This window comes from Odocoileus virginianus, chromosome 5 (assembly GCF_023699985.2).
Source record: "Odocoileus virginianus isolate 20LAN1187 ecotype Illinois chromosome 5, Ovbor_1.2, whole genome shotgun sequence".
NCBI classification, from domain to species: Eukaryota; Metazoa; Chordata; class Mammalia; order Artiodactyla; family Cervidae; genus Odocoileus; species Odocoileus virginianus.
Window position 1 is genome coordinate 37,448,182 of NC_069678.1, and position 27,936 is coordinate 37,476,117.

The 27,936-nt window shown below is 39.5% G+C and overlaps 1 protein-coding gene across 2 annotated transcripts; it reads left to right on the plus strand.

Moving 5' to 3' along the window:
- On the plus strand, positions 1–27,437 carry GBP6 (guanylate binding protein family member 6). 2 transcript variants are annotated; one of them, XM_070467797.1, is made up of 11 exons: positions 1–145; positions 4,630–4,853; positions 5,653–5,780; positions 8,516–8,625; positions 8,824–9,020; positions 18,782–19,027; positions 20,345–20,625; positions 21,314–21,526; positions 22,441–22,543; positions 22,865–23,058; positions 23,963–27,437. In XM_070467797.1, the coding sequence occupies exons 2-11, from the start codon at positions 4,682–4,684 to the stop codon at positions 24,185–24,187; spliced, it is 1,869 nt and encodes a 622-aa protein (XP_070323898.1). In that variant the 5' UTR covers positions 1–145; positions 4,630–4,681; the 3' UTR covers positions 24,188–27,437. The 2 variants fall into 2 exon arrangements, with proteins under 2 accessions (XP_070323898.1, XP_070323897.1); XM_070467796.1 differs by having other exon boundaries at positions 4,645–4,853.
- Positions 27,438–27,936: the final 499 nt, after the last annotated feature.

Sequence of the window (27,936 nt, forward strand, 5' to 3'; positions counted from 1 at the left end):
AACACATCAGTATACTGGAAGAGAAGACTGGCTTGCTCAGTCTGCTTTAGCTTTGATAAAGGAGAGACAGAGGGGTGGAAGGAGCAAGTGAGCAACGGGTGAGAGGCAACTGGAACCATTCTTGGATTCCTGGTGTGTGGAGCAGGTATGTCCATCTTTTATGTGCTATCTAAGATTGATTTCTGATTCAATGTGACAATTGAAGAAGGGAAGATTGTTTATTGTCTGGAGGGCAGAGGTCTACACCTGGCTTTATTTTGGGGGGGCTACAGCTTCTCTGTTTGGATCAGTAGGGCTGCAAAGTGACAGGCACACCGTGTCTTCCTGGATGTGCTGCTTCTAGAAAGAGCCCTTATGAGTTGCCTCTCTTGCTTTGTCAAGCTCTGTGGCTGGCATTCGAATTCAGAGAACAAAATATTTCCTGCTAAGGAGGTTATAGGCAACTATCATTTAAAGAGATAATTTCTTTTCATCTTTATATCAGTCATACTTAAGAAAGCTTCACAGAGAGAGCTCTGAAAATTTATCTATGTACAGATTAATTTAGTACCCACATAGCTGATGTTTAATAATTAAAGATTTTAAATCTCATCAAAACTCTTCCATTCTCTTCTCCTTCTCTCTCTCTCTCTCTTTCCCACCTGTTGTGTTTGTTGGTTTGGTTTTCATGGGTATGAAGTTGGAGCCATTTGTAGCATTTAAAAAATCTATACCATCTGGGTTTAACAATCCCTTTGGATAATTCTTCTGTAGATCAAATTTCGAAGACCAATCCTGAGTAGGACTGTACAGCTGGCCTTTGTTAATTTGAAGTTCAGAATTTTGTAGCCCATTCACAGTAAGAAATCAGAAATCTACAGATCTGTGGGGTGTTTTGTTTGTTTGTCTTCCCTCTAGGGAGGGAACTGGACAATTCTAGAAATTATAAAGTAGCTGTTAGAGGCTCCTGTTTCCCTTTGTATTCTTGACTCCCACACTGAAGAGCTAGACAAAAGCAAATGGTACAGGAGCAATGTATGAAATTGCTTGCTGTTTTTCTCTGATAAAAATTTTTTATTTGTTGACCTTGTTTCTTAGTAACCTAGAGTTCACAGATTGTGTTCAAATCTCTTTGTTTTCTGTTTGTTTGCTTTTCTGTTTTATGGGCAAAGAGAACAAAGAAGCAGTTTACTGAGGCAAAAGCAAAAGGACACACTCAGAGGAGAGTGTTGGGGCATCCCTGTAGGGTTTTTTATTTCGTCTTTTTTCTTATTTTTATCATTGAATGGATGGGGTATTTTTGATTAGAGGTGGAATATTCATTGAGGGAGGTTGGGATGGGGCTGCTTCCTAAGTGGCTCAGTGGTAAAGAATCTGCCTTTTAAGCAAGAGATGCCGGAGATGTGGGTTTAATCACTGGGTTGGGAAGATCCCCTGGAGGAGGAAATGGCAACACACTCCAGTATACTTGCCTGGGAAATCCCATGGACAGAAGAGTCTGGCGGTCTACAGTCTGTGGAGTCGCAAAAGAAACACAATAGACAATGCATGCATGAATGATTTATGGAGGGGAAGACAGAACTGGTTTTTATAATGTTGTTTGCAGTGGTTCATCTCACATGTGGTTCCTACAGCTTCCTGTAGTCTTCCCTTTAAGGAGGGAACTGGACAATTCTAGAAATTGTAAAATAGCTGTTAGAGGCTCCTGTTTTCATTTGTGTTCTTGACTGCCACACTGAAGAACTAGACAAAAGCAAATGGTGCAGGAGCAACGTATGAAATTGCTTGCTGCTTTTCTCTGATAAAAATTTTTATTTGTAGACCTTGTTTCTTAGTAACCTAGAGTTCACAGACTCTGTTCAAAGGCACAACCCAATGGATCAATCTGTTCAGTACAGTTTTGTGGATAAATCTTCATCTAATTCAAACACGTTCTGAAATTCTATTTTGTGTTGTGTGCTATGCTTAGATATAAGCATAGCAAATGCATATAGTACTTAATTTTATTATCAAAACATCCACTGTACTGGATCTATAATTTTTCTCACATTACCCCTATAATTATCTTTAAAAACTTAAGTTTAGCTAGGTGGGGCTCTTTGTTTAAGACTACACGAATAGTAACTGATAGAGAGACTTTTTTTGTTCGTTTGGTTTTTGAAGTATCTTTTGATAGTATTAAATGTATCTAGAATATTTGACCTATAAATATAAAACTATTTTAGATATTTGAATATAATATCATGCTTATACATTTTGATAATGAAACATGCATAGATATTGTAGGGAACTTTTAGCATAATAGCAACTGAAAATATGCCAAGAGATCCACGGTATAATAGTGCTTTTAATATTTAATTTTTCAAATCAAACTTTGCCTTGGAAAACAGATACAAGGAAATCCCATTTCCTTTTCATCTAGATTTACCTAGTGGTGATCTTTTGCTACATTTACTTTATCTCTCTAAATGTATTGGGTTGGCTAAAAAGTTTGTTCAGGTTTTTCTATAAGATTCTAAAAAAAATAAATGGCCAATAAGAATGGCTATAATTAAAAGGGGGGGGGGGAACTCCAAACACAAATATATTGGAGATTTGCAGACCTCTAGTAATTAGTGATGTTGGGCATTTATAAAAGCAGTCACATTTCGAATTCTTTGTATACTAGTTTTGTTCTAAGGAAGTCTTTCTCTAAACTTGTCCTTGGTTTTGAGGTTTGGGATTAAGCTAAAGAGAAACAATAAAGTCTTTTTAGGCTTTTCTTTTATGCATCTTCTCTGGGCCTGTGTGTGCCTTTTCAATTTTCCCATATATGTGCTGCTTTAAAATATCTTAATTTTCCAGAGAGTCTCTCCTTAGGGCTTCTGATCATCTATTATTTGCCTTTACCCTGAAAAGGAAAAATTCAGCTTCTCCCCTCAAATTTCTATTCTCCATATTTCACTTCTGGGCATCACTTATGTGGGCGTATTATCATACCAAGCAATTTTCACACACTTATTTTGAAGAGTTAGTCTGTATTCCACAGTCCCCAGGCTAAGGGCTGAGTCCTCAAGTGAAAGTGAAAGAAAGTGAGAGTGAAGTCGCTCAGTCGTGTCCGACTCTTTGCTACCCTGTGGACTGTAGCCCACCAGGCTCCTCCGTCCATGGGATTCTCCAGGCAAGAATACTGGAGTGGGTTGCTGTTTCCTTCTCCAGGGGATCTTCCTGTCCCCCAATTCAGACACAAATTGCAAGTCTAGGTTGTCACTTGGGCTTCTAACTGGCTATACAGTGGAGGGTCCCACAATCTCCTCCTCAGGTTCAATAATTTGCTAGGATGGTTTACAGAAATCAGGAAAAATAGTTTACTTGCTAGGTTACTGATTTATTTAAAAAAAAAAAAAAGGGATACAACCCAGGAAGAGCAAGAGAGAAGAAATGCGTAAAGGTAAGAAAGGGGTAGGAGAAGGAAATGGCAGCCCACTCCAGTATTCTTGCCTGGAGAGTCCCAGGGACAGAGGAGGCTGGTGGGCTGCCGTCTGTGGGGTCACACAGAGTCGGACACAACTGAAGCGACTTAGCAGCAGCAGCAGCAAGAAAGGTGTATGGAGTTTCCATGTTCCCTCTGGACATGCTGTCTTTGGTCATCTCCATGTTCATCAAGCCAGAAGCTCTCTGAACCCTTTTAGGTAGCTTTGTTTTTTCAGTTTTTTAAATAGAAGCCTCATTAAATAGCTATGGTTGATTAAATCAATGGTCATTGATGATTACTCAACTTTCAGCTCTTCTCTGATCCCCAGAGGTTGGGGAATGAGGCTGAATGTTCCAAGTCTCAAATAGCATGGTCGGTTCTTTGAAATATGAACTTAGCTGGGTTTGTGCTTTATGTGGGCTTCCCAGGTGGCTTAGTGGTACAGAATTGGCCTACCAATGCAGGAGATGCAGGAGACAGGGGGTTCAATCTCTGAATTGGGAAGATCCCCTGGGGTAGGAAACGGCAACGTGTTCCAGTATTCTTGCCTGGAAAATTCCACGGACAGAGGAGCTTAGTGGGCTACAGTTCATGGGGTCACAAAGAGTCGGACACAACTGAGCGACTAAACAGCATCACGCATGTATTTTATGTATCATTGTTCATTGTTCATTTTTCAGTCGCTAGGTCATGTCTGACTCTTTGGAACCCCATGGACTGCAGCATGCCAGGCTTCCCTGTCCTTCACCATCTCCTGGAGTTTGCTCAAACTCATATCCATTGAATTGGTGATGCCATCCAACCATCTCATCCTCTGTCATCCCCTTCTCCTCCTGCCTTCAGCCTTTCCCAGGATCAGGGTCTTTTGCAGTGAGTCAGCTCTTTGCATCAGCTTCAGCATTGGCCCTTCCCGTGTATATTCAGGATTGATTTCCATTAGGATTGGGGCTTGGTATGTGGTAGGCCTACCACGCATGGTAACAATAACTTGAATTTTATTTTTATTATTATTGAAGTAAAATTATACATAGTGATAATAGTTTGTCTTTTGTTAAAAATATCATCAGAGATTTGAGGGAATGATGGAGGAAAACCTCTGTAGTATGCTAATTCTAGGTTACCTTTTGTCTCATGGAAAGTACAGAAGTCTTACAGAAGTTGAAGTTGACAGATGCCTTGTATAACTCTGCCTGTAGTCTTATTTCTACTAGAAAGCTCTTCTAGTTTGCCACGGCATCTGGACCCAACATGATGGACCCCATTTGTCTGGTGGAAAATGACAATGAGATTCTGTCAGTGAACCAGAAAGCTCTACATATTCTTGAGAAGATTTCTCAGCCAGTGGTGGTGGTGGCCATTGTAGGACTGTATCGTACAGGCAAATCCTACTTGATGAACCGTCTTGCAGGACAGAACCGTGGTGAGTGTTGTACTTGGTTAGAGTCCAATTGTTTGATTCTAGCTGACATCTTAGATTCTTAGTTTTCTTCCCTGGTCATGTGAAGGGAGAAACATATTCCTCTGAATAAGCCAATCTTCCACTTCTAATTCTCACCACTAAATCACTACCTTATTGTGATCTATTATCATGTTCTTTGTTTTATTCCTGTAAAGTGAAATTTCTTCAACATATGCAAAAATCCTACTTTATCCTACCTGATTAAATACAGTGCTCTTGCAGTTGTCTTCTCACTTTCAAAACATTTTGTTTTTTATTGAATATTCTCAACAACATGTACAGATGTTTCATTATCTATCATCTTAAAAATTCTTCCTGGATTTCATATCCTACTGTGGTTAAAACCTCTCAAACTCTCCCACTTTTTAAAAAATAAGTTTTTCTTGAAAAAATACAATCTCAATTTCTTTTTTCTGCTTTTTCCCCGTGCCCATATCTCACTGTGATCCACTTCTCCACTTTTGAAACTCACCATTCTTTCAAAATGCTCTTGTTACAGTTAGCCATAACCTCTGTTTTATGTGATTCATGGATACCTCTTTGTCTCCATGCTGAACCCTTGCTTGATATCATTATTGCAATTAATATCCCCTTCTCCTTGAAACAGAGAACACACAAAGTAGGGCATTCTTGGTGAGATAGAGACAACACCATCATATGTACTAAGGTACTCGCATTCTAGTAAGTCTGACTTTGTAATCCCTTGGCGGCTTAGATTATCTGCTGTGATTGAATATTGCTTTCTCCCCTCCCTTTGCAGGTTTCCCTCTGGGCTCCACAGTGCAGTCTGAAACCAAGGGCATCTGGATGTGGTGTGTGCCCCACCCCTCCAAGCCAAACCACACCCTGGTCCTTCTGGACACTGAGGGCTTGGGGGATGTGGAAAAGGTGAGGTGGAAGGTCACAGATAAATCCTTTCTATTCTGGGTTTTCTCCTTATTGCTTGATGATCATAGAACTTTAGCTGCTGTAGTCTATTTGTAAAATCCGGAAGTCAACTATAGTAAATGAGGCAAACTATGGTTTGTTTAAATCCCACTTCTAGGAAAAGTTATTAGATCTATATTAAATAAAATATTTTATTTCTTGGCACTGCATGGACGACTTGCTTTCTTTTAATAAATAATTATTGAACAGCTGAATTCTAGGCCTTTGGACTTAATAAGGTAGATTGTGTTGGTGGTTTAGTTGCTAAGTTGTGTCTGACTCTTATGACCCCAACAGCCTGTAGCCCACCAGGCTCCTCTGTCCCTGGGATTTCTCAGGCAAGAATACTGGACTGCATTCCCATTTCCTTCTCCAGGGGATCTTCCCTGACCCAGGGATCAAATTCGAGTCTCCTGCATTACAGGTGGATTCTTTACCAACTGAGCCACCAGGGAAGCCCAAGTAAGGTAGATATCAGTGACCAAAGTAAAGGTCTAGCTCTCAAAGACCACACATGTGCAGTCAGATTTAATAAAGGGTGATTGGTAAAGAAGCAGGTGGAGAGAGGAGGGAGTTGAACTACACTGCAATCACCAACTCCTGTCTGTTCCCTGGGAGCTCTGGGCAAGAATGCTCCTTTTGAGTTGCTCTGACTTGGGACAATGGTGCTAGTAAATTATTGAAAAGTTACTTTGGGAGCCTTTCTAATTAATAGGGCTGATACCTGAAGACTCTTTCAATGGCACTCCCAACAGCTAGGGGAATAAGTCCTTCAGTCTTGAAAGGTGATCCAGGCAGGACTTGACAGTTTCCATCACTTACAGTTGAGTTATAAAAGTGCGTTGGTAAAAAAGAGGAGAAGCATCAACCTGGGAGAGAGGAAGGATTTTTGATTCATCTTCTTAGCTATCAGACGAAGAGTGTATTTAAAGGTTAGAGTTAAGAGATGGGTTTACATTTTCTATGATGAAATTCATCAACTGCTCACAGAGTATTTTAGAAAGTTGTGAGATACCCCTAGATGTGGTGGTTCTATAAAACATATGTTTGTCCTACAAGAAACATTTTAAGATGGATTTTTTGGTATTTTAGCTTTCTACTAAAGGATGAAAGAAGTTATTTTTCTTTTTTTCATTAACTTTAGACTTTTTTGGAAATAGTACCCAAATTTCTGTAGCTTTTTATATTTCTTCCCAAAGGAGAATTAGAAATTCTGTTTTTATCTTGAAAGTCATGTATCAAACCATGATATAGTCTTGTTGTTGAAATAATTGATTGTTTGCCATAAATGCCACTTCTTCTAATTGATTATTTTCTAAGCCTGAATTTTGGGGAAATAAAGTAATGAATAGACTGCTGTTGCTGCTAAGTCGCTTCAGTCGTGCAACCCCATAGACGGCAGCCCACCAGGCTCTGCCATCCCTGGGATTCTCCAGGCAAGAACACTGGAGTGGGTTGCCATTTCCTTCTCCAATGCATGAAAGTGAAAAGTGAAATGAAGTTGCTCAGTCATGTCCAGCTCTTCGAGACCCTATGGACTGCAGCCTACCAGGCTCCTCCGTCCATGGGATTTTCCAGGCAAGAGTACTGGAGTGGGTTGCCATTGCCTTCTCCAAATGAGTAGACTATTTCTCCCAAATTCTCATATAGAATTGTCTTGACATAAATCAGTTTTTCCATTTGCTCTAGGCAGCAGCTTTACACACTCTTTACAGTAGAAATAATATATAGATTTATGCTACTATTTAGACAATGCTATGACTTATACAAACAAATTAGCCTGGCCTTTAAGGCCCTTCATCAGGTTGCACTAGAGCTTCATATTCACTTCTCCACTCACCCTCTGCTCCAGTCAAATGAAATAACTCTATTTTAATTATAAGACCCCAGTATTCTCCCATCTCTAATTTTGCCTCTGTGAGTGCTTCTGTCTATGGGGTCACCTTCATTTCTTGAAGTCCACATTTTATCAGTTCTTTAATACTCAGTTCAAGACTGCAAGGAAGCTTTCATGTCACATTCTTTCTCCAACTTTCATAGCTCAGTTCTTCCTTTACAGACATAAATTTTAATTTAATGTTATAGCTATAAGTTTCACTGCTTATATACATTACTAAGATGTCAGCTTTCTATAGGTACTGTCATCTTTGCAGCTTTTATTGTTATGGATGTTTGTCACTTATTTGAAATAGGCATCCTGAAAGGAATAATTGTCATTTTTAACATTGCTTTTTGAAATCTAAGAACAGTGGGAGAGTATTGAGTAACTTTTGAAGATATTTACTGATTGAATATAATTAAAAAACCCAGTTATGCCAACTCTGGTCGATTTTATATGAGCTATGATTAATAAATATGTGTAGAACGAAGAAGTACTAACACTCATCATTGAATACATAGTTACATACCAAGTACTGTACTAGTTTTTATGTATATGTTATTTCCTTAATCCATTGAGGGAAACGAAAGTCTTATGAAGATTAGAATCACTTTATATATGAAAAAATCAAAAACACAAAAAAGTCTTTGTAATTGTCAAAGCTGATATCTGTATTTACGTCTGTCTTCAAATAGTGTCTATGCATGGTGAGTATGTTAACTGAAATAATACATGAAAGCATGATAGAATCAATGGATGATTGAATTTTTAATTTAGGAGTAAACTCCTAAACCTCTTGTTGAAATGTGATTTCTAGGGTGACCCTAAGAATGACTCGTGGATCTTTGCCCTGGCTGTGCTTCTATGTAGCACCTTTGTCTACAATAGCACGAGCACCATCAACCACCAGGCCCTGGAACAGCTGCAGTATCCTTCCAGAAACTGAACCTCCAGGTTTCACCAAGTTTGATGAAAATGATAGAGTCATTTCTCCTTCCCTGTCATTTAGTTGCCTTTGGTGGAGCAGAGGGGACCCAGGGCCTAAGAGAGTGATGATAATACTTTTTAATTAGGGAAATGTAGGAATTGTGCGGAGGCAGTTGCTTTTCTTTAACCAAATCCTAGCTATGTGACCGAGCTCACAGAACTTATCCAGGCCAAGTCCTCTCCAAGACCTGATGGAGTAGAAGATTCCACAGAGTTTGTGAGTTTCTTTCCAGACTTTATCTGGGCTGTTCGGGATTTCACCCTGGAGCTGAAGTTAAACAGTCACCCTATCACAGAAGATCAGTACCTGGAGAATGCCTTGAAGCTGATTCCAGGTATTAGAGCATGACTCGGGCAGTGGAGGGTCCCATGGAGGGTGGAATTTACTAAACACTGTCTATCATCTCTGGGGCTGTGGACCATCTCTAATGGTCCGGGAGCGAGCGACAAGAATGAAGACAGAACATGAAATCTGGTGCAATGGGTCAGGGGACAAGCAGCCTCTATGGGACTGAGGTGCAGAGTCCACTCTGAGTCCAGCTTTTATTCCTAATTGCAGACTACAAGACTGTTTTTGATCTTATCTTTCCAAGACTACACTGACATAGTCCAGATCTCCTTGTTTTTATCCCAGGCCGTTCCCTTTTGGGCTTGTCTTGGGAACAATCAGCAAGTGCATAGGCAGTGTTCATGCCTGACACCTACCCAGTGTTTCTAAGGTCTATGCTTTCATGATGCCAGTCATATTCCCTTCTGGGTCTGGCCTTGGGGTTTGTAACAGGAGATTATTCTTAAGAAAAACATGAAAGATAATCATTAACACAGTGTCTTATTATATGCTATTTTTCCAGGTGCTATTTCTGTGGAATTTCTCAAGGCTGTGAAAGTACATTATTAGGAATTCCCACTACATCTCCCGCTTTTTGTTTTTGCAGGAGTAGATATGCCGTCCGAGCAACTTCCTTTTCCATCAGTTCTCGGATGGTTTTTCTCATGCATCTGAGGACTAGACACAAAAGAGTTAAAAATTTATATCCTGATATTATAGTACCAAGCAATCCTCCTCCTAAAGTTTTAATCCACATTATGGGGTTAAGTTTATGTAAGCTTTCCTCAATTTCTTCAAATAAATCAGTTTCTGGGAGTAATTGTAAGTGAGCATTCTGCATATTAGAAATAGTAGCCTGTAACTGGGAAATGTCTAAGGACAGATTATTATGAATGTGTCCTCTCAAATGTTTAGATAATCGATCCCAAGTATATGCACTTTGATTATACTTATGAGGTATGACACAAAATGAAGAGATATTCCAATCACACTTAAGATGAGTTTGTAATTTAAAATTTTGTACTTAGTCCCCTAGTTGGAGAACTGCATTTTCTAAATCAATCAATCATTCATTAATTTCTTGGTCTATGTGGGTTTGACTTCCCCAGGCAGAACTTGCATTTTGGTGCCACTGCTGTACAAATGTAGTCGTTTATATAGTTTGATGCAGTGCCACCCCGGCCATTACTGCTGTCGTGGCTATGGCAATAAGTCCCATAATAGCTGCCATAAGGAGTCCAGTAAACATTTTGGAATATTGTAGTACTTTCTTTATAACTTTTAAAAGAGGATGTGTTTCAGAAGAGCCTTCCCAAGGTCTGGTGTGATTTATTGGAAGCCATATTCCCCATCTCCTTCTTCATATAACAAATGAGTGATTAGAATTATAAAGTGAAGAATTTAAGCAAGTATATAATTTGCAATCCTGGCAAGAAAGTTCTTGTACATTTTCACTGATAGAAATTGTTCGTTTCAAGAGCACATAAGGATCTCTCACACAAGCCTGAATATAAAATGTCCAGTTTGCACTGGTATTAAATGTCAAGGAATAATTAGATTTATCAGAATAACATCCATCCCAAATTTGGAATTTTTTAAGACTTAAAGCTAGTTTCCAAATCTCTCCTTGCCCTATTCCTGATGCAATTGTGGGAAGGGGGGAGACATGCCACTACCATGCCATATAATTGGATGATCTAAATGAGTGGTAATATTAGTATGGTGAAAGACTTTATGCAGCTTCCAACACAGCCTTTTGTGAGGATTGCAGGACTGATTTTGATGAGAGCAATTAGAGACTGCTTACCCCTTAGGGGGCCAGTTCCATACAATTCCATAGGAACCATTAATCAAAATTACTCCCTCAGTTCCACGACAATTATTCCACTGAATAAGATCTTGTTTTCCAGTCCGTAGCTTGAGATGCTTGCATAAAGGTCTGTCTGATTTGCTGTCATTGTCGGGTTCTGAGTTGTTATAAGCAAAACTCAGACCAGAGAGAAGATGTAGCTAAATCTTAGTATAGTTGCTATTTAAAGAATTAGTGGACAGCCAGGCTTGCACAGATAATTTAAGACATCCTGTAGCTGGTCCTACACAAATTGACCAGGATTCATACCCATAAGCAACACTGAAGGGAGTCCCTTCCTCTTGTTTAAAAAGAGGAAGGCATGTATCTTCAGGTCCTGGTATTCAGGAAGAATCATTAACATAAACGGGGATCATAGAATCCCCCCATTCAACAGATTTTTGTAATGGGGGGTTAGGTATACATGCCCAATAAGTATAACTTTTAGATTCAGCTGTTGGTAGGGGTATACTCACTGCGGTGGTAATAAGAGCAAAAGTGGCAACACCCAGATTGTTAGGAGTGACAGCTTTTCCTTCATTTTCTTTTTTTTTTTTTTTTTCATTTATTTGTATTAGTTGGAGGCTAATTACTTCACAACATTTCAGTGGGTTTTGTCATACATTGACATGAATCAGCCATGGAGTTACATGTATTCCCCATCCCGATCCCCCCTCCCACCTCCCTCTCCACCTGATCCCTCTGGGTCTTCCCAGTGCACCAGGCCCGAGCACTTGTCTCATGCATCCAACCTGGGCTGGTGATCTGTTTCACCCTAGATAATATAGATGCTGTTCTCTCGAAACATCGCACCCTCGCCTTCTCCCACAGAGTCCAAAAGTCTGGTCTGTACATCTGTGTCTCTTTTTCTGTTTTGCATATAGGGTTATCATTACCATCTTTCTAAATTCCGTATATATGTGTTAGTATGCTGTAATGTTCTTTATCTTTCTGGCTTACTTCACTCTGTAAAATGGGCTCCAGTTTCATCCATCTCATTAGAACTGATTCAAATGAATTCTTTTTAATGGCTGAGTAATATTCCATGGTGTATATGTACCACAGCTTCCTTATCCATTCGTCTGCTGGTGGGCATCTAGGTTGCTTCCATGTCCTGGCTATCCCTTCATTTTCTAAGATCTCCTCTGATTTCAATGTTAACCTTCTAATTTGTCCCCAAGTGGGGATCTTGTTCTGATGTGTTGATGGGAGGGGAATCGTTATCTTTATTTGTTTCAGACTCAGGCTTTTGAAACTCGTGACTGAGGGCTCTCCGTCTCATGTGAAGTGTCTCTTCCGTGGGAGTTCCCTCATGATACGGTTTCAGATGACATGAGGGAATCCAAATGGGTGTTTCTGAATCACCTGGTGAAACACAAGAGAAACCCCTTCCCCAGTTATCAGATTCCCCTATGCCATGAGTATGTTACTGGATCATGCCACCAAACAGGTGTATGGGGTGAATTTCTTTTTGTTCCTTTATAAAATGTTGTTCTGATGCAATGAAATCTTTATCTTGATGCAAAAAATTTTAAGTAAATAATGCTTATATAATTTTTGCTATGGTGGAAGTGACATTCCATCTCCCCCTTTTTATTTTTGTAACATTTCTTTACAAGATCTGTTGACTTGCTCTACAATAGCTTGTCCTTGGGGATTATAGGGAATTCCTGTATGATGTTTTATAGACCAAGGCTTTAAAAAATCCCTAAAAGCAGCACTAGTATAAGCTGGGCCATTGTCTGTTTTTATATTTTGTGGGAGGCCCATAGTAGCAAAGCAGCTACGCAAATGTGAAATAACATGTCTTGTAGATTCTCCAGCACAAGCAGTTGCCCAGATAAATTTAGAGTTAATATCAACTGTGACATGTACATAAGCAAGCTTTACAGAGGATGGAACATGAGTTACGTCCATCTGCCAGATCTGATTTGACCTCAGGCCATGGGGATTAATTCCCCCAGTTTCTGTTGGAGACATGGTTATCGCAACAGTCTGACATGTAGGACAAGTCCTCACAATCTGTTTAGCTTGAGCCCAAGTGATGTGGAACTCAGTTTTTAAATATTTTGAATTACAATATGTCAGGTCATGAAAGGTTGATGCTTCTGTAAAGGCTGGAAATAAAGGGCATAGGCTTGAGTATTTCCTTCTGTTAAAATAGCATGAGCCCAAATATGAGTAACGTAGAATGGAAACTGTCAGTGTCTAATCACCTGTTGTAAATTTGTAAAAAGTGTATACCATGTGGATGGGATAGTATCCTTAATACTAGCTGTTTCTATATGTTTAGTGACATGTACAGAATATTGAGAATCAGGTAAGATATTAATTGCTTGGGGAATATTTTGTGATATGTGCATAATAGCTAGAATTTTTGCTTGTTGTGCAGGATATCCAGGTGTTTCAATTACTAGCATAAACGTGCCTGTATATCCTGCTTTCCCTCAGTTAGTGCCATCTGTAAAATTGAGAGGAGCAGAGGGAATGGGCTTGACATTAGTAATTCTAGGCAAAATCCACCTTGTTTGTTTTAAAAACTGCATGATAGGCAAATAAGTATAGTGGTTGCCAATATGTCCAACATATTGGACAGCTAAAGCTTGTTGCCAAGATAATGGATAATGAATTTTGAAGAGAATGTTTTAATTCCTTGGAGGTTGGTGTAGTGCAAATAAGGCAGGGATCATGTCCAGGAAGCTGTTGAACACTCTCTTCCTTTTAGACTGATATTTGCTACCATATCTAAGTGAAGGATAGTAGATTTTGTTTGTGAATTAGCTAAGACTATCCATTCAACTATTAAAGGAGTTTGCATAGTCAACCCAGTAGGGGAATGAGGGGTAGGGAAGACAAACAACTGAAGAGGCTCTAAAGGGTCTATTCTGTCTATTTGGCAGTTTTGTACAGCTTATTCTATAATTGCTAGTTTTTTCTCAGCCTCAGGAATTTGTTTTTGGGAGCTATTAAGCTCTGGATTTTCTCTTAATAGAATAAATGGAATAAAGAATAAGTTGGATCCCTAACTTAGGCTGAATCCAGTTAACATCTCTTAGTAATTTTTGTAAGTCATTTAAAATTTTAATTGAGTCTCTGCGTATCTGCATTTTTTGGTGTGATTGCAGTATGGGTGACTTTATTTCCTGAATACTGAAAAGGTTCAGTGTATTGTAATTCATCAGGAACTATATAGAAGCCAGCACATTCCAAGCATTCCTTTAGCTTTAAAAACATTCCTGTAGGCTATAAATTTCAGGTAAGGCACATAGTATATCATCCATATAATGAATAATATATACATGAGGGAATTGCTGTCACACTGGATGTAAAGCCTTGGCTACAAAATTTTGACAAATAGTGGGACTGTTAAGCATATCTTGAGGTAACATAGTCCATTGGAATCTTTTATGTGGCTTCTTTAAATTAATGGAAGGAGCTGAAAAGGCAAATCCAGGTTTACCATCAGGATGTAAAAGAATAGTGAAAAAACAATCTCTGAGATCAATAGCAAACAAATGCAAATTTCTTAGAATTCTACTAGGATTAGGTAGACCAGGCTGCAAAGCACCCATTGGAACAATAACAGCATTAACAGCTCTCAGATCAGTAAGCATTCTCCATTTACCAGACTTCTTTTGTGTAATGAACACTGGAGAATTCCAAGGGCTAAAGGACTCAACAATATGTCTCTTGTTAAGTTGTTCATTAACTAATTCATGTAAAGCCTCCATTTTTTGTTTGTTTGTTTGTTTTAGGGGCCACTGCTCTATCCACATAGGTTGATCTGTTTTCCAATTAAGAGATGTGGGTGGAGGAAGATTAATAGGAGCAGTAGCCACTAGTGAAAAGAGGACGGTTTGAAACCTTGAGTAGTCAAAGGATAAATTCTTCCTTGTTGATTTTTGCCCAGTCCAAATCCTGGTATATAACACTGATTGAACAAAATTTGGTGACTGTCCTCACTATATTGATTTGGAGGACAAGGGGGAAGAGACAGGAAAAAAATCCCTCATCATCTTCCTTGGGAGCCGAAGGAGCAGGTTTTGCAGATGGCTTGCCCTTTCCCTCAGACTCCACATACTCTGAACTTTGAGGTTTTTCAAGAGAATTATCATCATTTTCATCAAAAGAATCAGAAGTCTGCAAAGGTTCCAGTACTGACTTAATGCCCACATACTCCAAATAGAAATAGGGAGAGGAGTTCCTTTTGCATGTTCTTTTTTAAACTTAGCTCCAACATTTTCCCAGACTTTTAAATCCAAGGTCCCTATTGATGGGAACCAGCAGCAATATTTATCCACTGCTAGCAACAATTCTAATAATCCCCCTTCACTAATAGAAGCTCGTCCCACTTTCAAGAGCTGTCTTAATAAACAAATATATGGATGATAGTGTTCTACACTCTCAACATTTCCCATTTTCAGTTAGTTCAGTTGCTCAGTCTTGTCTGACTCTTTGAGACCCCATGGACTGCAGCACACCAGGCCTCCCTGTCCATCACCAACTCCCACAGTTTACTCAAACTCATGTCCATTGAGTTGGTGATGCCATCCAACCATCTCATCCACTGTCATCCCCTTCTCCTCCTGCCCTCCATCTTTCCTAGAATCACGGTCTTTTCAAATGAGTCAGCTCCTCCCATCAGGTGGCCAAAGTATTGGAGTTTCAGCTTCAGGATCAGTCCTTCCAATGAATATTCAGGACTGATTTCCTTTAGGATTGACAGGTTGGATCTCCTTGCAGTCCAAGGGACTCTCAAGAGTCTTCTCTAACACCATAGTTCAAAAGCATCAATTCTTCAGTGCTCAGCTTTCTTTAGAGTCCACTTCTCACACCCATAAATGACTACTGGAAAAACCATAGCCTTGGCTAGACAGACCATTGTTGGCAAAGTAAAGTCTCAGCTTTTTAATATGCTATCTAGGTTGGTCATAACTTTCCTTCCAAGGAGCAAGTGTCTTTTTATTTTGTAGCTGCAGTCACCATCTGCAGTGATTTTGGAGCCCCCCAAAATAAAGTCAGCCACTGTTTCCACCATTTCCCCATCTACTTGCCATGAAGTGATGGGACCAGATGCCATGATCTTAGTTTTCTAAATGTTGAGCTTTAAGCCAACTTTTTCACTCTCCTCTTTCACTTTCATCAAGAGCCTCTTTAGTTCTTCTTCACTTTCTGCCATAAGGGTGGTGTCATCTGCATATCTGAGGTTATTGATATTTCTTCTGGCAATCTTGATTCTAGCTTGTGCTTCATCCAGCCCAGCATTTCTCATGATGTACTCTGCATATAAGTTAAATAAGCAGGGTGACAATATACAGCCTTGACATACTCATTTCCCTATTTGGAACCTGTCTGTTGTTCTATGTCCAGTTCTAACTGTTGCTTTCTGACCTGCATACAGACTTCTCAAGAGGCAGGTCAGGTGGTCTGGTATTCCCATCTCTTTCAGATTTTTCCACAGTTTGTTGTGATCCACACAGTCTAAGGCTTTAGCATAGTCAAAGAAGCAGAAGTAGATGTTTTTTTGGAACTTCCTTGCTTTTTCGATGATCCAGCGGATGTTGGCAATTTGATCTCTGGTTCCTCTGCCTTTTCTAAAACCAGCTTGAACATCTGGAAGTTCACGGTTCATGTATTGTTGAAGCCTGGCTTGGAGAATTTTGGGCATTACTTTACTAGTATGTGAGATGAGTGCAATTGTGTGGTAGTTTGAGCATTCTTTGGCATTGCCTTTCTTTGGGATTGGAATGAAAACTGACCTTTTCCAGTCCTGTGGCCACTGCTGAGTTTTACCATTTTAACCCTGATTAAATGCTTGAAGATTTACCAGCAGTAATTTTCAGAGGCCTCTCAACTCTCCCAGGTTCTGTGTCACTGTAATTTCACTTTCGCTCCTAGAAGTCTTTCACTCCAGTCCCACATTAGACGCCAATTGTTGTCCTAATGGTCTGGGAGTGAGCAACAAGAATGAAAACAGAACACGAAATCTAGTGCAATGAATCAGGGGACATGCAACCTCTATTGGACTGAGGTGCAGAGTCCACTCTGAGTCCAGCTTTTATTCCTAATTGCAGACTACAAGACTATTTTTGATCTTATCTTTCCCAAGACACTACACTGACATAGTCCAGATCTCCTTGTTTTTACCCCAGGCAGTTTCCTTTTGGACTAGTCTTGGGAACAATCAGCAAGTGCGTAGGCAGTGTTCATGCCTGACACCTTCCCAGTGTTTCTAAGGTCTATGCTTTCATGATGCCAGTCATATTCCCTTCTGGGTCTGGCCTTGGGGTTTGTAACAAGGAGATTACTCTTAAGAAAAACATGAAAGATAATCATTAACACAGTGTCTTAATATATACTGTTTTTCCAGGTGCTATTTCTGCCGATTTTTTCAAGGCTGTGAAAATACATTATTAGGAATTCCCACTACAGGGTTGCATTTGTACTTGAGACTAGATTAAAGTTTGTAGGAATCTGGAAAGTGGGTTGCAAAGCTGTAGCCATTGGAATTGAAGTTCACTTAAGAAAAGTAAAGTGTAAGGTAAAGTGGAATTATTCAAAACCAGTTTGTTTTTTATACCATTTGTAAATTAGCATCCAGATTACAATGGGTGCTAAAGCTTTCTAAAGACTGGATGCTTGTGTTCCCTATTTTGGCTTCTGCTTTTCTTTGTTGAGGAAAACAACTGACCAGATACTTGTTAGGCATGAAATTATAATGAAACATCTATCTAATTTAAAAAAAAGTGCATTTCACATAGGTAGATTTTATTCTCAAAGAGGGATCTTTCTAATCCTGTATAGTTATGTGCTCGGCTAAGTTGTTTCAGTAGTGTCTGACTCTGTGACTCTATGAACTGTAGCCCTCCAGGCTCCTCTGCCCATGGGATTGTCCAGGGAAGAATTCTGGAGTGGGTTACCATGTCCTCCTCCAGGGGATCTTCCTCACCCAGGGATCAAACCCACATCTCTTATGTGTCCTGCATTGGCAGGCATGTTCTTTACCACTAGTACCACCTGGGAATATCATGTAAAAAATGACTCAATGTTCTAAGTAAACCTGATGAAGTATGTGTCTTTTCAATTTATGCCTTTTCAATATTTTTGATAATTTTTAGAACATTCATTTTACCTTCTTCATCCCAGCTTTCTCCTAATTTTCATATACTTACCCGTGCTTTAATTACAAATTAATGACTTATTTTAATGGGCTACATTTACAGTGGATATATCTGATGAAACCTTGAGAGAGATATCAATTCTCATTTACTCATTCTTGCTTTAATTTTTCTATTTATGCTTTCTCAAATTATCTATTGAGAAATTGTCTAGTCAGAAGAGGCCAACTATCAGATCAAATATAATAGCTTTTGTCAAAGTTGATTGATTAGTGGTGATATCTTAAAATTGCATTTTAGTTACATTTACCCTTCAGAGATTTTTTTCTAAAAATTAGCTAACTCTGTACCAACTATTTTTTAGCATCAAAATCGTTTCCCTGAAATAATCAGTGTCATTCCCAATATTTCAAATATTGTCCCTTAATCCTTGTTTATGGCTCTTCTTCTTGGTCTCACAGCTCAATTCCTACATGATACTAAGTAGAGCTAAAATTTACATTTAAACTTTCATCCTTTTACCCGTTAGTTCAATAAAAATCTAAGAGACAAAGGCTCTATAGCATGCAGGTCTGCAGACATCAGTTTTAGGCTTCTTTTACTGAATCAGATGTCTCCCTAAATTTTTCTCCAGAGTTATATCAATGGTGTAAGTTTTATGTGCAAGGAAGCGCTGAGTATTTATGTTAAATAAGTTATTAGCATAGAAGACAGCAAAGAAACTCAAATCCCTGTCCTGAACACCATGAGCTCCCTTGTTTCAAAAGTCTTCCCACTCTAATCTGTTTTTCTGTCCTTCAGGCAGGAATCCCAAAGCCAGAACATCCAATCTACCCAGAGAGTGTATAAGGCATTTCTTTCCAACACGGAAGTGTTTTGTGTTTGACTGGCCAACAAATAACAAAGAGCTCCTATACAATATTGAGAATGTGTCTGAAGACCAACTGGATCCTAAATTCCTGAGACAAACAAAGAATTTCTGTTCTTACATCTTCACCAATGCAAAAGTCAAGACCCTCAAAGAGGGGATCACAGTCACTGGGAATCGTGAGTCTCTTTTTCCTGATTCCATGGGGGTTGATGTGTGCTGAATATTTTATATAATGTGTTTTCCAGTATTTTTGTTTGATTCTATATGGAATTTGGGTTTTACAGACACTCATATTCCATGAAGAAATGTGTATTCTTCATAATTATCTTACTTTGGGGAATTTACAAATCCCTTCCTTAAATGGCAAGTTCTGTCACTGGAATCTGTGGCTTCCACTTATCTGAAAAATTCCTCTACTGAGAAAAAACTCACTATCAGGGTATAAAAACGGAATCTTCCATTTTCTGAAGTCCTATATAGAAAGTGTTCTTTGCAAGTAGAATACAAAAGATATTTTGGAAGATTCAGTTCGGTTCAGCTCAATCGCTCAGTCATGTCTGACTCTTTGCTACCCCATGGACTGCAGCATACCAGGCTTCCCTGTCTATCACCAACTCCTGGAGTTTGCTCAAACTATGTCCATTGAGTCGGTAATGCCATCCAACCATCTCATCCTCTGTCATTCCCTTCTCTTCCTGCCTTCTATCTTTCCCAGCATCAGGGTCTTTTCAAATGAGTCAGTTCTTTCCATCAGGTGGCCAAAGTATTGGAGCTTCAGCTTCAGTATCAGTCCTTCCAGTGAATATTCAGGACTAATTTCCTTTAGGATTGATTAGTTTGATCTCCTTGAGGTCCAAGGGACTCTCAAGAGTCTTCTCCAACACCACAGTTCAAAAGCATCAGTTCTTTGGCACTCGGTTTTCTTTATGGTCCAACTCTCACATTCATATATGACTACTGGAAAAACCATAGCTTTGACTAGACAGATCTTTGTTGGCAAAGTAATGTCTCTGCTTTTTAATATGCTGTCTATGTTGGTCATAGCTTATCTTCCAAGGAGCAAGCATCTTTTAATTTCAAGTGTCTTTTAATTTTTCGGAAGATTAGAGAGGACCAAAAATAAATACTAGTCCATAAATCACTGAAAAATCCATTCAAAGCCTCAGAATTGTGAGTAAATATAATCTGATATACCCTGTCTCATCTTAATACCTATGCAATCCATTTTGCTTTTAATATTTCAGATGCCTCCTAGTTTGTTACATAGAGGTAGATTTTTCAGTTTTTTCTGCCCTGGGGGCTTGAAAACCATAAAAATAGTAAGAAAATGAAGGTAGTGATAGTAGAAGGGGGTACAGTGTGTGTGTGTGTGTGTGTGTGTGTGTGTGTGTGTGTGTGTGAGCATGTGTGTCTTTAAAAATGAAGTCTCAGAATCTTGGTGCCTATTTATTGATAACTTAATATTTATCCCTTAAATGTCCTGACTTATTCAGGACTGAGGACTCTGGTTGTGACCTATGTGGATACCATCAATACCGGAGCTGTACCCTGTTTGGAGAACGCAGTGACAACTTTGGCCCAGCTGGAGAACTCAGCAGCTGTGCAGAAGGCAGGTGACCACTACAGTGAGCAGATGGCCCAGCGACTGAGTCTCCCCACAGAGACGCTCCAGGAGCTGCTGGAGGTGCACGCAGCCTGTGAGAAGGAAGCCATTGCCATCTTCCTGGAGAGCTCCTTCAAGGACAAAGACCAGGAATTCCAGAGGAGTCTCGTGGTAATTTGTCTTTGTATTTACCATTTCCCCCACCCCCTTGAATAATGAAGCCTAGCGGTGCCCTTAAGGTCCCCATGGCTCAGCCCTAACTCAAGGATGAAGTAGTCTGTGTTCACACGAGGGGTAGAGTTTCAAAGGACTGCATTTTCTTCTTTTTTCTACCAAATCTTGGGAAGTTTATCTGGAAAAGGCTTTCATCTCTGCTGTAAAACCAGTATAGATGTCCTTTTGAAGTAAATACTTCTGCAGATTCCAGTGCTGTCCAGAGCACACACTCAAGTCATTCTTAAGTTGATTTTTCTTTGAACACACTCTTATGATCAGGAACTAAAATTTTTCTAATCAGACTCTTATTCCAAGCCATTTTCAACTTAGGTTGCGCCTTGCTGTATCATGGAAAATAGAATCACTGAATGTTGCAACCGCAAAGAACCACAGAGAAGAGATAATGCAGCTCCAACATTTCAGATGAAGAACCTGAAGGGAGGCTGAGAAAATTTCCTGTGCTCTATCAGAGAGTTTTCAGGGTTGTGATAGATCAGGTCTTGTGATTGCTTTTTTTATTTGATTAAAAAAAATGCTTTTCTCATAAGGACAGCAGTTAGACCAATCCTTCTACTGGATTCTTTGAAATTTTATCTCCTCTTTTTCATTTTTCTGGTGACATCTCTCTATATTTCCCTTGCAGGAAGCCATAAAGAGTAAGAAGGAGGGTTTCGTGCTGCAGAATGAAGAGGCATCTATCAAATACTGCCAGGCTAAACTTGATAAGCTTTCCAAGGCCCTAATGGAAAGTATATCAGCAGGTGCTTTCTCTGTTCCTGGAGGGCACAAACTCTACAGGAAAGCAATGGAAAGATTACAACAGGACTATCGCCAAGTGCCCAGGAAAGGAGTGAAGGTGAGGAGCAAGGGGGGCATGGGGAGCCTACAGAATAGAGTGCAGGGGGTCTCTTGAAAATCTGAGAGCAAAACACCAAGTGTGGGTAATGAGAGAGCATGGGAATATCATGAAAGTTTTAGGTCTTAAGATTCACTATATAAAATTTATTAATAACTACATTTGTACCTTTTTGTTAGGCTCCACATGTAAGCGATATCATATAATGCTTTCTGTGTCTAACTTACTTCACACAGTTTGATAGTCTCTAGGTTCATCCATATTGCTGCAAATGACATTAATTTGTTCTTTTTTATGGCTGAATGATATTCCATTTATGTATATACCACATCTTTTTTATCTATTCCTCTGTTGATGGACATTTAGGTTGCCTCCATGCCTGGTTATTGTAAATAATGCTGTAACGAACATTGGGGTACATGTGTCTTTCCAAATTTTGGTTTTCCTGGAGTATATGCCCAGGAATAGGATTCCTGGATCTTTCCGTAGACTCTTTAATCCTTCAAATGACATTAAGATGCATCTATGCTTTTTGTCATCATCTTAAAGATCTGACCTGAGAGGCTTAGCAGGTTAAACAAAGTTGCCTTAAGTTTTAGCCCGCAAGTAGCAGAGGAAAACAGCAGCACAGTTTACAGGCAATATTTCACACTGGAAAGACAAATATATAAAAGTTCCAGAGATCTTAGGTTTGTAGAACTGAAGATAGTTCTGACTGGCTGGAGTCTGGAATGGCTAGAAGGAAGTAGCACTGGGAGGGAGATGGGAGGAAGACAGGTCACTCTAAGGAGCTTAGACTTGTAGGGAACTACTGTGGAGTTTTAAACATGAAGAAAAATTATGTGGATGTGATTGTTTTTGCACTAATCTCCCCAGTGGAAATCTAAGTTCTGTGTTCCTTCTTGGTTCCTCAGGAAAATGAGGTCTTCCAGAGCTTTCTGCAGTCACAGGTGGCAGTTGAGAAATCCATCCTGCAGGCAGATAAAGCCCTCACTGATGGGGAGAAGGCTGTAGCAGGTACGGGGTAGGGCTTGACTCACAGGGGAATGGGTAGACTTGGGCAGTGCCCTCTGACAGGTGTGGGACTAAAACCTGGTACAAGGAGCTTCCTCTCTGTCTGTGGAACAACTCTGCTACATCCGAAAACAGTAAAAGGAATTGTGCAATCACAATGGGGTTAGACATCAGCCAGACTCCCATCACATTCTGAAATGTGCTCTTGGTGATATGGACAAGGCAAGGAATTCAGAGATTTCCCACCTCCCTTTCCAACTGTATTTTATCCCTGAGGTCAGGAAGGTAGAGATCAATCCTTACCTTATTTTCTTCCGGGGGCAGAGGAGCGGGCCAGGAATGAGACAGCTGAGAAGGAACGGGAGCTGCTAAGACAGAAACTGCAAGAGCAGCAGCAGGAGATGGCGGCGCAACAGAGGAGCCTCCAGGAAAACATAGCCCAGCTGACAGAGAAGCTGGCGAGGGAAAGAGAAGACATACTGCGAGAGCAGACTATGATGTTGGAGCATAAGCTGAAGGTAAGTCAGGCTGTGACCTTAGTCGTGCTCGATGGTCGTTACCCTGGGACCGCAGGAAGGGATGGGCGAAGGTTGCAGTGAGACCATGGAGGGAAGCATCATTGCCGTTTACTGCTTGTGATTCATTAAAACCCCAAAGTCTTTGAATCCTTCCAAAGCCTTTGAGTGCTATTCTGTAAGTAGACTCTGGAGACTTCAAGACGCGTAGGGCCTCTGCAAGCCATCAGAGAATATAAATAGGGTTTGTATTTATAAACCCTATTATAAAATTTGGGGAGTTTTAAAATGATCTCATGAGGCTTGGTTAAATGGATATTTCAACCACATGTATTTAACTGGTTTGCTTTATGAGAGTCACTGCCAGTTACCCTGCTACCACCCAAAGGCCCTATCTATGCTGACATAGAACTCTCAGCAATGCCCAGACTTAAAAAACACAGGGCAGGGACAGCTTCTAAACTTGCTGCATTGTCTCCAGGTGTGGATACCCAAGCTGTTGTGTGGCAAAAGGGAAATTCTCTCACTGTCCATCTGGGTGTGTTTAGAACAGATGTCCATGATTTGGGTGACTGTACCATCCTGAGTGGGGCTGAGACTTAGTGCAATCACACCTGGCATCTTTTGCCTAGAACATGTATTTGTCCTCACGTCAGGCTTAGCTTCACGGGCTAAATCCAATGGTGTATGAGTAGTAGTAAGACTGTAAACTACAGTTTCTCTTAATGTTCAGGTCAAAACTGGTAGATATTCTGTTTACAAAATTCTCCTTCCATGATGGAATAAAAGAGAACAATTTTAGGAATAAAACAGGAGGTTTGATGAAGTTTTAAAGTTTGAGAATGTAATCCTTGAGAAAAAAGGGAATTTAAAACTTTTTATTCCTCTCCTCTTTTTTTTTTTTTAGGCCCAGGAAGCTCTACTTAAAGAAGGATTTAGACAGAAATCTGAGAGTATGAGTGCAGAGATAAATCATTTGAGAAATATGATTCATAATACTAATGATGGTAATACTTCCTGGGTTGCACTAGTCTTGGACAAATTTGGCAAAGAGATTGCTTCCGTATTGTGTGCTCCAGGCAAACTTCTCGGTCAGATTGTGAGTGGCGTGAGCTCCCTATTTAAAAAGTAGGTCTTCTTTTAAAGAAATTAGAGATATGGAATATATGTATATGCTCTGCCCTATGTTTGGTGTGAATGCTTTTCACTTTCATTTAGCAAGGCTTTAAATATAAAAAGTGGTTACTAAAAGTGTCAATGTCTGGCCCATATTAAACAGTATAAATGCATAGACAGTTTGATACAGCATCTCCACTTCTAAGAAATATATGTGTGCAAAATCACACACACACACACACACAACAGACATACACACATATACACATATATTGCTTCCCTCTAGCTCAGACAGTAAAGAATTTGCCTTCAATGCAGGAAACCCAGGTTCAATCCCTGGGTCAGGAAGATTCTCTGGAGAAGGGAATGGCAACCCACTCCAGTATTCTTGCCTGGAAAATTCCATGAACAAAGGTGCCTGGCAGCCTATAGTCCATGGGGTCTCAAAGAGCTGGAAATGATCGAGCAACTAATACTACTACTGCTTTACACACATAAACATACAAGAGGTCCATTGAGGCATCTCTTTTAATGGCAAAAGACTGAAAACTACTTAAGTGTCTATCTATATAGTTGGTATTAATAATATATATTTTGTGTGTATATATACTGGAATACTATGTAGTCAGTAAAAAATTGACAGTGAAAGTCTATCTGCATAAATAAAGAAAAAGCTTGAAGATATATTGTAGAACAAAAAAAACTGAGATAGAAAACAGTTTGCATTATCTGCTCACCATAAAACTGCAGTTATTATGTGCACTCATTTATATGGCCACGTGGAACGTCTCTTGAAGAACTGATATCATTGATTTCTTCTGGGGAGGGACAGCTTGGCGTTAAGAGTAAAAACATGTGTTTTTCATTATGTCGTCTATCTTTTCATTTCTATAAAGCTTTATTGTCATTTCTCAAATAACAAAGAAAGCATAAAGTATAATACTAAAAATGATAATAAATGGAATTTGAAATTGACTGTTAGATGATAAAATTGTTCATGGTTTCTAGAAATATTAGCCTGTTCAATGAGTTGGAGCAAAACACTAGAAGGCATAGAATTTGCATCCTAGTTTTGTTTTCATCTTGGTTTGGTTTTTAATCCCTTACAATATAAGGGATAAACTTATATAAGGTATAAAGCAAATATAAGGTATAAACTTTCCTGTTACCCCTTGATATCTCAGCTAGAGGAAACTTTAGTGGTAGTCGGACACACCAAGTTGTGTCTGACTCTTTGCCTTTACTTCCTATGAAGTACACTTGTAAGATGTTGGAGGAAAATTACTAAACATTAAGAATATGCCCTGGTGAGAGGAATCCCATCATGCTTGAAAGTTCACTGGTGGCTCTCTGCTGCAGGCAAGAGTAGAAGGAGGGATGTTCCATGAAGAACTGGATGCCCTGACAGTACTGGGGCTGTTAGATGCTGATACATGGAAGCCAGGTGTTGGCATTTAAACATCAGAAGTCAAGTACCCACAATGATAGTGATGAGAATCATGGTTTGTCTTAGCTCAGGCTCTATAACAAATTAACACAGACTGGATGGCTTAGACTACAAATGTTTATTTCTCCCAGTTCTGGAGGCTGTAAGTCCAAAAGCGTGTGTCAGCTGCTGGGCTGTTTTTAAGTGTCTTCTCGCAGCTTCACAGATGGCAACTTGCCTATAGTGTCCTCAGTTTTGGAAGAGTGAGAGAAAGAATGCCTCATGTTTCTTTGTTACAAGGGCATTAATCAGACTCATAAAGGCCCCACACTCATTACCTAATTTCCTCCCCAAAGCCCTACTTCCAAGCACATTGGGACATTGGGAGGTGGGGTTTCTGCAAATGAATTTTGGAGAACACTAGCGTTCAGTCCACAGCATGGCTGGAGTGGAAGCCAGCAGGACCTGACCAGAGAAAATTCTGAATACGGCAAATAGAACAGGATGACTAGAGTCAAAATGGATGTGGAAGAAGCAATCAAATGGAATCAAGGATGTTTATCAGGAGGCTGAGAGTAGCCTCGATGAAAAGAAAGTCTGCAGCCTTTATCTAAACCAATTTCAGATAATGAACTTATCACCTGGAGAGGAGAGCAGGATCTCAAGAGAAATGATCCTGCAACTCTAGAACAAGGTTATATGATAATGATTTTCCCATTCCCCTTCTAGGGGACCTCTGGAAATTTACTTGGTACCTGTGTGCTAGGGAATGGGAATGCCTGAATGTTCTGAGGACTCTTGGAATTAGAATCCAAATTTGCAGTGATACCAGATCCTGAAAAGACTTCGCAGTGTCCCTGTTAAAGTAGAGGCACGTGGGATCTGGTAACAAATGCAGTCCTGGCCCAGGTGCAATGCAGCAAATTTTGTCTAGTGGTTGTTTTCAAATGAAAGTAAAGTTCATCTGAGGACAGAAGCCATTACCTGCTTTTCTGCACATCTTCATGGAGTATGTCTAGGCACAGAGTATACTGCATAAGAATCTGCTGGAAACACAAAATGCTGACACATGCATGATGGTTATCAATTGCCAGAATTCCATGAACACTCCAAAGGCCTGAAGGAATAGATAATTTGGATTTCACACACTAGATTAAGAGCTCTAAGTTGATTTAAAGGCTAGCAGAATAAAAGAAACTTTTCTGGCACAGTCTCCTCCTCTGCGACCTCCTCTGTGTATCACAATCTCTGTGCCTCTGCAAGGATGTTAACACATCTCCACTGGAGATTTTAAATGACTTTATCTACTATAACTGTGTCTTCAAGTGTTCAGAAGAAAGAACTGACTTTACCTTTTAAGGAAGAAACCATTTAGTAAAGAGTATGTGGCCAATAAATGGTAGGGTTTAGTGGAAAAGCAAATTATTCTATTGAAATACCTGTATATCTTTTCCCATTGAGAACTTGAATTAAGCAAAATGTTCTATTCCCTTAGGCCAGAGACATCCCAAATTGAAGAACAAAAAGAAGTCTCGACATTTTTAATCAAGTCATATAAGTGACATCATACAGTACTTGTCTTTCTTAGTCTGACATCTCACTTAGTATAATGTGCTCATTTGTATTGTTGCAAATGGCAGAATATCCCCTTTCCTCATGACTGAATAACATTCTGTTGTGTACATGCATTACTTCTTTTTTGTTCATTCATCTATTGATTGGTGTTTAGGTTCTTTTTATATCTTGGCTGTTGTGATTAATAGTGCAATAAACATGAGAGTACAGATATCTCTGTGAAATACCGTTCTCATTTCCTTTCAATAAAAAATAACAAAACCAACTCGTATTGATCATTTAAAAAAAAGAAAAAAACTTTCAAAGTAGTTAACAATTTATTCATACATTTGTTCTAATACTTATTAAGGAATATTTAGTTCTAATTATTTACACTTTTTGCTAAATTCTTATGCCCAACCTGCCATTGTTCTGGATTATCTGAAGAGAGAAAGGCAAAGATATTGTTTTCATGCAGATTACACCCTGTATGGACCTTACATAATATTATGGCAATGTTTAGGTAGTTGCTGCTGCTAAGTTGCTAGGTAGTAATAAATGTTGTGTATGTGTGTACATATATATGTATACACACACACACACACACACACACACACATATCTATATCTGGATAGTGATGAAGACTCAGAGTAGAAACCAAATAGTCCTTTAAGTGTGATTTCAATCTAGTCTTTCTTGTCTGGGAATATGATTGTGCATTACTCAATCCTAAGCAGCAAATAAGATAACGTTAAAGAGTAATAGGCTGCTTTTCTGGGCGCCTG